A 15815-nucleotide genomic window follows, 5' to 3' on the forward strand; every position below is an offset into this window, starting at 1 on the left:
TCCTTGGAATACCTGTACCTCTTTCCTTACCTGGGTGAACCTGGACTCAGAGGGTCCCTCCCTGAAGTCTTCCCGAGACCCCAGGTTAGGCTCGGCCTGTCCTCTCTGATCCACAGGGATCCCCCATGATTGTAGCAAATACACACCAAGAAGGGCCAAGAAACCCAACATGTTGTTCTTATGACCCCCTTCTAAGGAGAGTGTGTCCTGATGTCTCACGCTGACACCAGTGTCACAGAGCCAGGTGCACACGATCCACTCACCAGCAGTGACACCCCCCGCCCCACAAGGCAGGTGCTGTTCATGCCCATTTCCCAGATGAGCCCTAGAAACCTTCAGCCTCTTCTCAGGGATGGAGGGCTCAAGAGCTCCGAGGCCAGGGGTTGGGCCCAGGTGGTCTGTGATGAGCTGCTGAGGCTTGGGGCAGAATCCAGAGTAGGGCAAGATAGGGGCATAGAGGCTGGGTATTTGGGGGGGGGGGTGCAGATGCAAAAACAGAAGGCCCAGTAGTGGTGGGTGGTGGGAGATGGGAAGAGGTCTCAGGATGACAGTCTGAGGGAGTCTTATGTCAGATTTGTCCCTTTCTGTGTTACCTGAGTAAAGCCACCTTGGTTACCTGAGTAAAGCCACCTTGTCCCCCTGCTGATTCCAGGCTGGTTCTGGGAACAGAAGCTCTCGATCAGGGTCCGCCCAGGGTGGGAACAGGCTTTTTGCTGCTTGTCCCTGCTGGAAGGCAGGGACGGGGTCTTGCTTGTCTTTGGACACATAACTGGTGTGCTCCCTAGCCTGGCCCCTAATGTGGGCCTGGCACACAGTCAGGGCTCAGCACGTTGTCCGGCTGAACGAGGAGTATTCGATACTCATTAAATAACACCCAGGGTTTACTAAGGGCTTGTCATGTTCTTTGCTCCTGGGTGGTGGTCCTGCAGAGTGGATCAAGCCAGTCCTCACCTGGGAACCCTGCAGAGGGTCAGTGTGCAATCTCCCTTCCTGATGTGTCCCCTCAAAGGGTTCCGAATGCTGATATGACTTCCCCCTCCCAGATTGCGTGGATCCTACTCCCAACTGCACTATGGCTACATCGAAAACGCCCTGGTGGACCTCACAGGAGGGGTGGTCACCACTGTCAACCTGCACTCCTCCCCTTCCGACCTGCTGATGGCAGTAAAGATGGCAGCCGAGACAGGCTCCCTGATGACTTGTGCCACCCCAAATGGGGTGAGTAGATGAGGAGCCTCTTTGCACTGTTCCAGTCTTTGCTCCCCCTGGAGTGTCCAGCCAGGGACCCAAAGTCGGGCAGGGGAAAGGCAAGGGCCACGGTGGAGCATTTGCTGGTGAGCTTTACCCAGCTCCCATCTCACCTCGTCTAATCCCAGTAGCCCTCCCTCTGAAGTGAGTAGTGCAGAAATCACTTCCCAGAAGAGGACACAGGCTGAGGGGTAAGCAGGGTGTTCCGCACATAGCCAGAAAGTGCTGAGCAGGGACTCTGCTGCTGCTGCCTTCAAAGCCTGGACCTACTACTTCTTCCTGACCAGGAGCCTGATAACCAGGGGGTCATCATGCACTGCATAAGGCAGTTCCTGCTGCCATGAGGAGCTTCTTTGTATTCTGTTTTGGGTTTATAAGGCCAGCATGTCTCATTTTGAAAAGCTTGGAGGGGATCCTCCAAGTTATTTGAGTCTGTTAGGCAAAGTCTGTTCCCTATCCATGGGACACTTCCTGCACTCTTTAAATATATGGGTTTGGAGTCCCACCTCTCTAACCCAAAATGCCACCAGAGATCTACACTAGATCAGAGATCTACAGTGCACTTTAAGTCCCCGTTGCTCATTTCAGGGGCCTCAGCAGAATCCCTGCCTCCTGCTGTCTATTCGGGACACATTCTGTGCTGGGTCTTGTCCATCCTGGGTGGTGGGTGGAGCAAGCAGCCCAGATCATCAGGACTCTGTGGTGTTCCATCAGCCATGGGGCAGTCTCCTGGACCCTCGGTCACCCTCCAGCTGTCATCTCTGCCTCTCTATAAGAGAGTTCTGCACACGGGGAGGGAACTCAGTGCTTGGTCTTCCTTTCTCCTCTGCAGCCAACCGCTGGGGCCCAGGTGATGAAGAACGGGCTGGTGAGTCAGCACGCCTACACCGTGACCGGGGCTGAGAAGGTGAGGCTGGCCGGCTGGCCTGGCGTCCTGCCCCTGGGTTCTGCCCTGGGGTTCTTGCCCCTCTCAACAGGAGCCAGAACCCCATGCCTCCAGCAAGCCCAGCAAAGCTGACATGTGTCCCTCCTACCCTCACAGTAGCAACTTCCGTGGGCAGCCTCGCTCCCTGGTCTTCAACCAGGAGTTCTGGTACCCAGGACCCTCTGTCCCAGGAACCGCTCAGTGACCTTGCTCTCCTTAAAATGATCTCAGGTCAGAGCCTCTAGCTAGGCCAGGGAGTAGCTAAGAGAAGGCAGAAGGATCATGCAGTTAAGTCAGGGCTGGGGTGATGTGCCCCGTGATGTTCACGCTAAACTGATTGAACAAAGATACTCTAAACTACAGGGGCTGAACCAAGACAAATTTCACTTTTCTCTTGGTGAAGCAGACAACTGGGTTTCGTAGTTGGCTCTGCCATCCTCATGAGGGGCCATCCACCTAAGAGCCCAAGACAGCTGCTCTGAGTCCCTCATCTCCCAGTCAGCAGAGGATAAAGAGGCCTAATTTAATCCCGTGGCCACACCAAAGCCCAAGGGAGGCTGGGAGACACACCATCTAGCTGGCTTCCATGTGCCCAGATGAAACATGATTCCTGTGGAGCGAGGGAGGCGGGGGACAGCACTAGAGGGCAATCTTTCCCCAGATGCATGAACTGACGTGGGTGGACAGAGATGTGTGTAATTGCTGTGTGGGCATGATTGGTCTACACTGAAGTCCAGCTTTTTCCATTCATGTGGGGAGAAGCTGAAGCCTGATGGGGAAAAAAAAAAAAAAAAACGCTTTTTGCAAAGTCATGGAACAGCAGCCAGAAAAATGGCCCATTGAGGGACTTCGTTTCCCATTCCCCATCTGTGCTTGTCGTGCAGCTGGAGCAATTCCACTTGCCAGGCTTGTGCGATTTCTTGTTAAGGGCCCACCTCTGTATTTCCCATTTCCCACTACTCCTCTAGGCCCTAAGACACAGAGTTCCAAACTCCAAAGTGTCTGTCTCACAGGGACTTGCGGACCGGGATCGCTGAGTGTCAGCTTCAATTTGTGGCTTTCTCAAACTACCCCCCCTCTGTATCGATCCGTTTCTCCTGGCCATTGACTGAGGCCAGTCACTCCATTGTTTCATTTTACTGAGTGTCTCGATTCACAGAACAGGGCCAGTATCTCCTGTCTCCTGAGTGCCTCCCAAAGGTAAATCAACAAGGAACTGCTCCTACTGAGTTAGGTGCCTACTAGAAAAGAGCTGGCACCTAATAAAGGTTCGCTGGATCAATGGGTAATTGCGCTAGCATGAGTGTATCAATGGATTTGTCTTTGGCCTGTGACCATAACATTGCAGATCCACCATCACAGAACAGAGCAAGGAGCCCACAAAACATTTCCCACCAGCAAGGAAAAGCTTTCCCTGATCACCCAGGAAGCCCGAAGAGATCTGTTACAGTGGCTCCAGACTCTGGTCCTCCAAACTGTACCCCAAACCCTTGCCTGAGTTCTCAGTGGGACAAGCAGTACCATCGTCACCCCTGACCACAGACGAACACTCTGCAGTGTGAAGCTCCCCGCCCCGGATGTGGACAAGTCTGGGGATGGAAATAGCTTTTATCTTTAGCTTTTTCCACTTTCCATGCTGTCTGGACGCCTGTGCGGAGAAGACCTTGCCACTGAGTCCGAATGTGGAAAAGAGAGCGGTGATCCAGTGACATCCGCCGTGTTGGTCGTGGGAAGAAGGAGTAGTCTGAATGGAGCACCTCACCTGGGATGATGGATGATCAAGACCATGTCTTCTGTGGTCCATCCCACCCTGCCATTCTGAGCAGCTGACCCTTTGCAGAATGTGCCTTTGGGAGCACTAGCCTAGAAGATCCTCTGTGAAAACAGGTTTCCAAACACATTTGGGAAAAATGCAGCTCACCATTTCCCTTTCTGGGAAACTCACAATATACATTAGTAGTTTAAAGGTTCTGAGAAGGTCTGTATTAACAAGATAAATATGACTTGGTTTTAATTTACCTTTAGCCATGAAACCATATTTTCTGGGAATAACTATCAATGGCCAATGGAACATATTCAAAAGAATACGTCTGAGGAGCTACTATTCCAGGGTAGGTAACCTGGGCCACCTCTTGCCCAGCAACACCTTTTCTGAGAAGTTGGCCAAAGTAAGGAGTTAAGGTCAGCAGCCAGGGCAGTGAAGAAACTGATTCAGCCCACTCTGAGTCACCTGTAGCCATGACCTTGCCTCAAATGTGACCCTTGCACCCCTTGCCAAGGTCCATGTGGTCACTAGTAGGGGACCATCATAAAGGACACCATCACACATGGTCCAGAACTTGACTTGGTCAAGGAATCCTCCTCCAGGGAGAGGAGGCTATAACACTGAGCCACCAGTGTTAAGATTAAACCAGCCCATAAATGTAGCGTGCTTTTTAATCTGCTCATCCTCCCTCCAGGCAGGACACAGACAGGAAGATAAATGAAATTGGCATTTTTTATTATGCACCTAGCTCCGCAGTGACTCCCCTGGGCAAGGGGGGTGAGTGTTTATCGGCATGCCTCATTTAGCCCTGCTCCCAGCCCCTTTGAATCACTGGCTGCTTTCCTTCCATGTGCCCAACTGAGCCCCTGACTATCTGTTGGGCACTGAGGGTGGCTCATTAAGCTCTGTGGGCCACCGGGCAACCATTTCTCATGTCCTTGCTCAGTGGACTCCGGCAGGTGCTGGCAGCTAATGATGAACTGTGTGCAAGGCCTCGGGGTAGATCAGGGAGGGGTGGGAACTGTGTATCAGGAGACCCTGTGGTGGCACCAAAAGCCAGAGCATGTTCCACTGTGGTGCTGGCCAGAGATGGGGCAGACAAGAGAGCAACAGAAAAGACCCTCATCCCAGCCAAGTTCCAGAGCCCTCATGTGGCCATGTTACTTCTCAGGGCAATGCCCTGTTGGTAGCTGGGGCAGGGGGATCGAGGGTTAATTTTGAGGCCAAGATCACAGCCACATCTCAGAAGGGTCTTATCTATGTCCAGTTTCAAAATTAAGAGCCTGGTCTTTAGAGACGAACAGTATCTAGGATAAGAATTCTGCCCCACTCCCTGGCTTACTTTGTGGCCTTGGGAATCTCGCTTACCCTCTCTGATGCTCAGTTTTCTCCTCTGCAAGACAAGAGGAGAAAACCATCGTGTAACCATCTACTCCAGAGGACTGCACCTGAGGTAAGGCAAGTTAGCCGGCCCCTGGCTCTGAGCCCCGCTTCCACGTATGGTCTTCTCTGAACGCTGATGCGCTGCTCAGTTTTCTCAGCCCTTCTGACCTACAGTCAGTGGACTCACTCTCTCCCACCTTCTGCTCTCTGCTCAGAGAGCCTTAGCACAGATCAATATCCCAGCTACAACTTGATCATATTTTAATCCCCCCCCCCAGGCTGAGGGCTCCAGGCCCCTGGAAATGGAGGTTCTAGGGTGTGCTGTTGTTTCTTGTACCTTTCCTACAGTCCTGCCTTTGGCTTAGTGGGAATAAAGGAGCCAGGGTGCGACTTCAGTATCAGATGAGTGACAACATGGAGAGCTAGGCCACTGCAGGCCATCTGCTCTTAGAGGCTTCTGACCAGCAGGATGAGGTGCAGGATGAGGAGGTCTAGCCTTAGCCCCTCAGTTCCCAGGCTGTCCCAGTGTCGCAGCAGCCTTCTCTACCCTCTGCCTTCACGACAGCACTATGGAGATCGCACTGCAGCTCCCCACAAGAGCTGGCAGGGAAGGGGGCTCTGTCCCTGGGATAGAGATACCTTCTGTGACAGGGGGTGGAGGAGGCTGGGAACCCATAAAGATCTGTCCTCTGCAGCCGGAAGCTACATCCTCTGCTATTTATCTGCTATTAAATCTGAGCTCACCCAGGTTCTTGGATGCAGTCGGAGACTATGATAAAGTGGCACCTGCCCTGCAAAGGGCTCAGCAGAATGAGGGGCCATTTTCTTCTCTATCTCATTCCAACTCCATGCAGGCGGCAAGAGAGAAACATTGATTTTTTTTTTCCTTTCAATTTTTTTTTTCCTGGCTGCAGCCAAATGAGGTCAGAAGTTAAATTAGTCCTCGGAGATAAAGCAGCAGCTGCATTCATATTCCCTCTTTCTGCTGACTTTTGCCAGAGAGCCCTGACAGTTTCCTTTTCTGTTCTTCATTGCAGATTCAGTACAGGAGGGGCTGGGAAGAAATCATCCGCCTGTGGAACCCCTGGGGCAACACGGAATGGAGAGGGCGCTGGGGAGACGGGTACGGCTTCCCACTGAGAGCACAGCCCTGAGAGCACCTGCCCCCGAGGGCAGCACGTCCTGCCTGGGCAGACCTTTCTGCAGGCCTGACCAGTTCACTGCTAGGTGTGGCTGCCCGTCCACCTCACATTCCCATGATGCCATTCTCTAGTGTCTATCAGGCAACGACAGTGTGCCCTCTGTACACGGTGTGCCCTGTGCTGCTGGGTGGGTGCTATGAGGTATGGACAGATGATGAGATGCTCCAGGACACGAAAGTCTAGGGCTGAGAATCCACCTACCCAGGGCGGGTGGCAGGGCAGGGCTGAGCCCCTACTTGGAAAGAGAGAGAGAGGTAGAGAGGCTCATCCCTGAAAGAGAGCCCATGGAGTCACATCTGGGGGAACTGGAGAAACCAAGACAAAGGTCTGAAGGATCTTTTTACTCAACCTACTCAGGTCAGGCCTGCCTGCTGACCTGGACTCCCAGGTGTCCCAGGAGTCTGAAGGGGCACCTTGCTCATGATAGGAGTAAATGGAGTAGATGGATCTCCAGTGTCCAGATGAGCATGCCCTGGTAGGGGTCCAGCTGTATGGTCAGCAGCCGGGGGACAATCCCTGGAGTCCCACCCACCCCCACCCAACTGAGAATGTGCAGGTGGCCCTGGGAAAGGTCGAGGGTCGGCAATAGGTTGCTTGCTTCTCCTGGAAGCCCATGAGGCACTCCTCTGAGGGCTTGGGAAGATGTGTGAAATGCTTCACAACAGAGTGGCCACAGCCTTGTTGCTGGTGGGGGTGGGGGTGGGGAGCGTTAGGGGAAAGGAAATGCAACACCTTCAGACTGGAGACCGACCCAGTGAGCAGTGGGAAGCAGCGCTGTGAGCACAGCGGGGTCTGAAAGGTGGGCGCAGTCAGCTGGCTCCAGACCCCACTGCCGTCTGCCCAGACCCAGCCTGCAGCCCTGCCAGGCTGTGGCACCACTGCTCCAATTCTCTGAGAGACCCAGTGGCTGGTGTGTACCTGGCACATGTGGGAACTCAGCAAATGTTGAGATGAAGGTTTAATGGGAGTAGGGGACGAGTAGAAAAGCAAGGGAGAGAGGAAAGAAAGGAGGAAACAGCAAAATGAATTTGTAGACGCCCCCTGGAAAACAGAGCCACCAAAACCAGCCACAGAAGGGAAACAAACTTGCAAAAGCATGAACCAGTCCAACCTGGCAATGTCTTCCTCATCCTGTCCCCTTCCTCCTTTTTCTCTTGCCTCTATTCTTTCTTTCTCTTCTGGGGGTCTCCTTTTCCCTTGCAACATAAATTCTAGAATCTTCTCCCTTTTCAAGTTCTTCTTGTCCGCCATTACCCCAAGCTGTCAAATATGGCCCAGTAGGTGATTCGATTTAGCCAGAATCCCTAGTTTGGGGTTGGCGATTAGAGGTGGGAGTAGAGCAAAGGCCGGTGGCAAGGACAGATTCTGTAGGCTGGGGAGCAGGCAGTTTTCTCCCAGGAGTTGCTATTTCATCCGTGTCCCCGTGCTAAGCCTCAAATGATCTATAAGGGACACTAGAGATCAGGGAAAGACAATGTCCCCTGGATGGACATGTTGGGAAGAATGTCATGGACTGGATTGAACATGAGTTGCCTCTGCAGGGAAGGAATATGCTACACTTCAGAAGGGACACTGGGTAAGAGGGCCAGCATCCCAGCATCCCTGTCCAGGAATATGAGTAATCTGCTCAAGGCCAACAAGCTGGCCTGAGTCAGAAGAAGTGCAGAGAGTGGGGCTGGGGCTGGATGGCCCAATGCCAGCTTAGAAGCTTGGATTTATTCCTTACAGGCTCAGGCATGAAGTGGAGCCGTGCCTGCAGAGAGGGGATCTAGCAGCACCGGCTCTGTAGGATCATGTCCCTTGTGAATGCTGAAGGTTGCCACCTCCCAGCAAAACCCAGGCTGGAAGGAAGCAGTGGGGTCCGCATAATCACTGTCTCCATGCAGGTGGTCGATTTCTTCCTACTTTTTAGGAATGGAGATGGATGGAGGGAGCTGGATGGTCTAATCTCAGCCATAATTGAAATTTCAGTCGCACACACTTAAAGGCAAACTTACATGAGTCGATAGAGTATTGATTTACACTACATTTATTTTCCCTTACACACTGCAGAAAATGTAATTATCACTTAATTATAAAATTGCCATTTTACAATAACACATCTGACTGCCTCAGCCTGCAGCCAGAAGCCCGAGTGGTGGTCCCTGCCTTGCTGTCCCAGCACAGAGGTGACCCAGGCTGTCAATGTGAGCTCCTCTACGGGAAAGATCTCATTAGATTTTGTGCCTCTGGGGCCCATGGCCTATGAGCTTGCCTCTGCTTTGAACAGCAGACTGAAGGAGGGTCTCCTCCTCCCCAGACTCTGGACGAGCTTCATCCTCCCAGTGATGTGGACAGTGGTAATTAACTAAGCAAGGAAGCAAGCAAATCTTCTTGTGTCCTGAGTATGTGACAAGGCATGTGTCAGACCCCTGTGGTGGTATTATGGTACACGAGGCTCCTGGCACTGGGAATCTAGCGAGGGAGGGCAACAATAGCAATACAGGGTGCTGAGACTAAAATAGGAGTGGTGAGGGATGCTGAGTGCTCAAAGGAGGGCACCTACTCTGGGTGTGCAGCAGGTGGGTCATTGGGCCATGGGAGGCTTCCTGGAAGAGGTGCCCTTTAGAAGGAGAGATCAGTGAGAGTTAACAGGTTACAGAACAGAGGGGAGGAAAAGCACTCCAGATGGGGGAACATCAAGGTGAAAGCCAGCCTGTGGGGTTGGAGTGTCTTTTAAAAAAATAAAGACATTCGTGACTGCTGGGGCACAGAATGAATTCAAGCACAAGGTGGGGTGGGGAAGAACAGAATTTCCCAGGTAAGTTTCAAGATGTGGGCAGAGGCCAGAGTTTTCTTTAAGGAGGTTGAACTTTGCCTGGAGAGTAATAGGGAACCCCTGGCATGTGCTCAGTAGGGAAATGACATAATCAAGTTCATATTTGAGAAACACGATTTGAATGACAATGTGGAGAGTAGGTAGGAACATGGGAAGGACCCAGTAGAGGGAAACCAGTTCAATGTTCAAGGGGGTTGAGGGTGATATGAAGAAGGACAACAAAAGTAGGGGTAGAAGTGAGTGAGTGGCTGCGAGAGGCATCTAGGAGGCAGAATCGATAAATGAATAATCTTTGGTGACTGTTTAGAGCTGAGGGTACCAAGGGAGAGAGGCAGAGAGGGAGAGAGGAGAGATTCTTCATCTTTCTCAGGCAATAGAGGAGGTAAAGGGTGAGTAAGGGCAGATGATTTGAGGTCACTGAGAGACTCTAGTGGAAATGGGTGGTGGAATACAGATCTGTCCAGAGCTCGGCATAGAGGAACAGGCTGGGGACAGATGTTTGGAAGCCATCAGCATGCGAGAATGACTGAGTCCTTTCCCTAGGAAGTAAAAATGGCCTGTGACAAGTGACCCTGCTAGGGCAACATATGGTTGATAGAGAATGCTCTGCGAGATCTCACCCCGCATCTGTCCACACACAGGTCCCGGGAATGGCAGGAGACCCGTGACCAGCGGAAAAGCCAACTGTATGAGAACAAGGAAGATGGAGAGTTTTGGTATTAGCCTCTTTAAGAATGCTGTTTTGAACCTTTAACCGTCACCCAAACCCTCGGTCCCTACCCCTTTCCCTAAACTTTCGTGAGGTTGGAAATGAGAATCGCAGAGACCTGTTTAGAGGGAGCCTATTTTTTCTACAAAGACAAAAAGACTTTGTGTGGGACATCATTGCGTTCCCTGTCTTAGTGGGAAAGCCACCTTGGTTATGAGGTACTGGGCTTTCCCAGATATTTTGATGATAAAGGGAATGAGGGCATCCAGGATTTGAAATGAACAGCTTCTTGGAAGCCAGGCAACCTGGTTGTCATGCCCATATCTTCCATGTCATCTTATTGTGACCCTGCATGCAATTCCACAATCTCCCTCTGACATGAATCTCCAAAAGAGGAGCGGGAAGTTCATTTCTTAACCGGACTCTGGAATTCTGGGAGGGATGTCACTGTCGTCTCCCAGAAGTCAGGCAGACTAGACAGCCAGATGCTTTAAAAAGGCAGGTCCCACCATGTGCACACCTCTTAGAGGAGGAAGTGGACATTTCTTGGAGGGGTTGTCGAGTTTACTTAGTAACATATTTAGATGAAATTTAGCAAGTGTGAAAAGGAGCCTGGGTTATTAAAAATCAGAGGAACAAATGTAAATTAGAAATATAAATATCCCCCATATTTCCACTTTTTCACAGTAGGAGGTGGGATTTTGGGTGTGGACTCAACTTTGTTTTCATAAAAACCTCAACAATGGATTTGGCAAAGGGCCCCAGGGAAAAGCCAACTTCCTGGCAGCAGGTGGGGCCCACAGCAGAGAGGCTGGCGTGTCCCACTGGTCATGGAAGGTTCATGGTTGGATCAGTGACTCAGGGAATAATTAATGATATAGCCCCTCCCAGGTGACATGAAAAACTCAAAATATGACTCTGTTATTGCCCTCCCAAACACTGGAGGGAGAGATCCTAAAAAGGCAGTGTGGTGCTAAATCAGCAAGAATCCGACCCAGGTCTTTGTGTGGGTCTGTGGTAAGTCAATGGATACTTGAGGTGATGCTGAAAAGGTACAATGAAGTGATGGGAACCCTCACCAGGGGACACACTGGCTGTCCTTTAGTGACATGTATCTGTTTTCCACAGGATGTCATGTCAAGATTTCCAAGAGAACTTCTCCTGCCTGTTCATCTGTAACCAATTCCCCATCACTCTGGACCATGGGATCACACCCCATGAAAGATGGCACCTAATCATGTTTAAGAACCAAGTGCTTCTTGGAAACACCACAGGTAGGTAGGATGTTGGGGATCATTCTGCCAGACCAGCAGACCTTCAGCCCTGCTGCTGCCCTGGTTTTGACCATCTCTGACCTTTAGTTCTAAATAGACCATGAGCCTGATGCGGAAAGGAGAGGAATTTGTCAGCCTAAAGAAGCTACTGCTTCTTCAAGGAACATGGCAGCTGGTGGGAGGTGGCGGGAGAATCTCTACCATGCCTCCCTTGGCCCTTTGTGTTCCACCAAGTTCCTTCTTCTCACCTCCATCTACCTCTAGGGAGTGGAACAGAATCCCTGCTCTTTAGAACATATCCAGGACGGTGGGGTAAGGCTGTGAAAAGAAGCCCAGACCAAAGTTGAGACCTTGCTTAAACTATTGTCTGTGCTGCACACTAACTTTGTGACTCTGAGAACATAGCTTATGTCTTTGTCCTCAGCCTCCCCAACTGTAAATGGTGGAATGAGTAAGCCTGTCTGCTCCTTGAACCTACAAAGCACCACCCAGACTCAAGGAAGAGTGTCCCTACCCCAGGCTGGTTGTAAGACAGCTGTGGTGGCACTTCTGAGCCATGGACAGGTTCCCCTGGGATAAAACTTGTTGACTTTGTCCTTACTTCTAAGTCGCCTTCCCTTATTGTACCTCCCGCTCCCTGTGACATTGATAAGTGAAATTGCTTCCTGTGGAGTTGAATCAGAGTGTGCTAATATATCCTTGATAAAAGAGGTTGTGTACAATATATTTGTGTGTGAAAGTGCGTATGTGTACATATGCATTTCTTCTCCTGAGCAGCTGCCTGCTGAGAATGTGCTGTTTGAATGACCCCAGGCCCCAGGGTGTCCCTCTTTTCAACCTCCTGGTGCCAGTGATCACTCTGCTACTCAGATAGCCTCCTCACCAGGAGGCCATGGACAGACTCAAAGAACTGCCCAGTCATTCTTGGGCAGCAAATGTTCTGATTCATCTTCCTGAGCTGTGCCTGCCTATACAGCCAAAGCCCTCTTCCTTGGATATGATGCATATCAATGAAACAAACAAAATTATGCATTGGGGCCATTTTTAGGAATACCTTACAGGGAGGGAGAGAAGGGAGCCATTGATGCAGCACCTGCTGTATGCTGCTCCGTGCATTTTAATGCATTGTCTTGCTCAATCCCCGTAGAAAGCCCATGACTGCGATGGTCTTCAGGTCCCTCCCCCACTCTCAGAGCTTCCCCGTTGTGACCTAAATCTTCTGATATGGGTCTATTCACCTTGATCCTGACTTACCTTTATTTTTTCATGCATTGAAGAAATGTTTCCACATGAGATTTTCTTCTCGCTCTAGCTTCCACGGAGCATGCTTGGGTAGAAGAGCAGTGTGGATCGCCCTCTCTACCTATTTTCCCATTTCCTTTGATGCTTGAACCATTGACACCATTTCAAGGCTCCATGGTGACATCAGAGCATAAGGCCATGCCTACTTCAGGACTCTGGAATTTCACTTATTATTATAAACACAGCCCTTGACTTTACATTTAAAAAACATTAGCAAATGGGGACTTTACTCCCTCCCTGTTTTTAAGACGAGGAGACTGGAATTTAGGAAATGAAGAAACTTGTACCACAACTGGGTAGAGACCCAGGTCTTAGGGCTCCAAATGCAGAGTGTATAAGCCAACCCCACAGCACTCTCTGAACTGGACATAACCCTCATTGAGGGTCCCAGCCGTGGAGCTGAGCACCAGTAATGGCTCTTTCTCACCCAGGAGCACCCAGGAGGGAAACTCAGTACTTCTTCGATGTGTCAGAGCTCACGAGGGGCCACAACATTGTGGTGTCCTTCACTGTCAAGCCACAAAGCTTGAAGGCAGAAGATGAGAACTTTCCGATACGCTTCCAGGTGTTCAAGGTAAGGCAGCCTGTCTCAGGGCTTGCCCTTTGGGACATTTCTGTATACCTTGGGCTGGGGAGAGCGGCTGGTCAGGCTGGGAGATTGGAGTACACCACAGCTTTGAAGATAAAGCCCAAGGGTCTGGAGCACTGACCTGTCCAACTTGAAATCTGAAATGAAACAAAATGGAAAAAAAAAAAACTTAAAACTAGAGAGAAATTAGACTCGACATTGTTTGTAATGGGACATACCTCCTGCCTGGGTCACTTGTCAGCTTTTCCTGGTATGATGCAGAACTTAATGCCTGTACCTTAAAAGGTGGTCTGATCTAAGTTCAGCTGTTGTAATTAGGCAGATTCCTGGGCCTGCCGTAGACCTCCTAATCAGATTGTGCAAGAACAGAGTCTGAAAATCTGTGTTTTAACAAGCTCCTCAGGGGCTGATTACGCACATTATGTTTGAGAATCATTGGTCAAACTTTTGTAAAGAGTTAAAGGAAAACAAAACAAAACAGGAGTTATAAATCCAGGAGCTGTGTTGAGTACCTGGTCTGCCCAGCCAGGACTCAAACACCAGATGAGTCTACTAAAAGCATCTCGGCCAACTCTTCCATTTCGAATGGAAGACAGAAGACCCCAAGACGGTCTGGGGCTGCCCCAGTGCACAGCTCCTGGAGTGGTTACTTGGGTTATTGTCTGCAAGCCTGGGGCCCCAGAGCTGGGCAATACAACACCCTGGTGTTAACTGTTTTGCCCAGAGTCTTTTCATTTAGAAGCCCTAGCAGGGCTGTAATCATTCTCAGTTTTAAAAATACTACCAGAGCCCACTTCTCTCTTTTTTTTTTACCAGAGATGCATTATTTCTCAGCTTCCCAAGATCTCCTCAGGCTCTCTGGATATCTCAGTGGATAAGGATCCTGATTCAGTTAAAAAACCAAAGAGGAGTCTAGACGTTGACAGCTCAAAAGAGATTTGAGTTCTTTTTTGCTGTGCAGCTGAGAAAAGAGGCTCTATGTGTGCCAGCTGCTGGGCTCTCTGGTGCACTTGGGACTCAGTGGGAACAATGTCTGGCACAACTGAAATTGTACCCCCTGGTGCAGCCCTGTGCTCCCCAGCTGCTGCAGGAGCAGGGAGCAGTGGTGGATGAGCAGCAGGCAGTGGTGAAGACAGTGGAAAAGGGCAGATAAGCCATTTCGTCCTTGCCCCAAAGCGCCTCCCCCAGGCCAGGATTGTGCTTGTGCTCTTCCTGGGCACAAGCCCCTGCTCTAGAGTGACAGCAAAGTTCTCTCTTATCTCCAGCCCTGCCTGTGTCTCTCCTTTCTCTTCAATGTTATCACTGCCATGAACAGTAACCACACCTTGCTGAGGGACAAAGGGTCACCTCCTCCTCTTCTCAGACACCTTCTTTCCTCTTCAGTTTCCTTCTTGCTGTTCACAATGGAGTAGATTTCCTTTTTTACAATCCTGCAGGGAGTTAGAGTAATCATCCATTTACCACCAGTGTGCCAGGGAACAGGTCAACTGCACAAAAAGAAGGAGCACAAGTCTGTGAGCCAGGCTGGGGGACCCCACCTATCTTTCTGTTGTGGTCTGGCTTATGTTAGTTGGATTTCCATTACTGTGACAAAATGCCTGAGATACAATCAACTTAAAAGGAGGAAAGTTTTACGTTCGGCTCATGGTTTCAGGGGTTTCCGTCCACGGTCAGTCAGTCCTGTTGCTTTGAACCTGTGGTGGCTCAGTCCATCGTGGTGGGGAGGCCTATTCACTTCACTGTGACTGGGAAACTGAGAAAAACTGCACCCTGAGCTGTTTTTCACATGGGCCTTAGGGGACATTTCCCAACTCTAGCAGGCCTCCTGAACACCTTTCTTCCTCTTCCCCACAGGTGGACTCCCAGGTATTGATCACCACCGTCCTCACTGGGCAGGCTTCTTGGTGCTGCCCCTTGGTAAAGTGTAACCTCTTCCAACACCGTGTCCTTCACATGTCCTCTGGCTGCAAATTTTGGTTGACCTCTCCAAACAGGTCAACAAAGCAGGAAAATATTTAGTTGTCCTGGTCTGAAATCTGGACCCCTAGAGGGTTCTCTTGTTCAACATTCCAGAAGGGCTACAATCACGAAGCCATCCTCGGTTTTTGGCCCCTAACGCAGAAGGCGGGTGCAGCTGGTTCGTCTGTATTGTTGAGGGGACCCGAGAAGAACCTTCAGACTCCCAAATCAATCAGCCCCAAATCCATCACAGACCCAAGGGTGCCGTCCGCACGCAGCTTCAGGCATACCCTCCGGTTCCTCTGACAAGCAAGTCGCTGCCCCTCCTAAACAGATGACCTAGCTCAGTATTGATGACAGGTGACCTCAAACTCTAGAAGATAATAGAGAAGGATGGATGAAATCCAGAAACCCGTCCTCCAGGCACGCAGCCCCTCCAACGGCTGTGAGTCCCTCCACAGCTGTGAGCTCTGCAGTGCCCTCAGCTGCAGGGGAAGGCACAGGAGGTGGGAGGGAAGCAGGTGGGCCACAGCCAACAGAGGGTGACTGCAGCCCCTCCAGGCCTTCCGGGGGAGGCTCAATAGGTAGACAGAGGCCAGGACAGGGAGTCTGAGAGCAGGGGAGACTCAGAAGTCCTGTCA

At 50.8% G+C, this 15815-nt stretch overlaps 1 protein-coding gene and 1 long non-coding RNA gene across 2 annotated transcripts in view; one reads left to right on the forward strand and one right to left on the reverse strand.

Annotated features, from left to right (window-relative positions):
- Positions 1-15815, forward strand: part of Capn13 (calpain 13) — a 70304-nt gene that overhangs the window by 39477 nt on the left and 15012 nt on the right. The window contains exons 6-12 of the mRNA XM_040271542.2: positions 1044-1218; positions 2081-2155; positions 6359-6444; positions 9983-10057; positions 11179-11324; positions 13058-13200; positions 15070-15081. Of these exons, the coding sequence (XP_040127476.2) occupies positions 1044-1218; positions 2081-2155; positions 6359-6444; positions 9983-10057; positions 11179-11324; positions 13058-13200; positions 15070-15081 (712 nt within the window). The remainder of the gene's footprint in view (positions 1-1043; positions 1219-2080; positions 2156-6358; positions 6445-9982; positions 10058-11178; positions 11325-13057; positions 13201-15069; positions 15082-15815) is intronic.
- Positions 8537-15429, reverse strand: LOC144369410 (uncharacterized). The gene is made up of 2 exons (XR_013429116.1): positions 14540-15429; positions 8537-13352 (listed from the first exon to the last, which is right to left on the reverse strand). It is a non-coding gene; the product is annotated as an uncharacterized LOC144369410 (long non-coding RNA).

Source organism: Ictidomys tridecemlineatus, chromosome 12, assembly GCF_052094955.1.
Source record: "Ictidomys tridecemlineatus isolate mIctTri1 chromosome 12, mIctTri1.hap1, whole genome shotgun sequence".
Lineage (NCBI taxonomy): Eukaryota > Metazoa > Chordata > Mammalia > Rodentia > Sciuridae > Ictidomys > Ictidomys tridecemlineatus.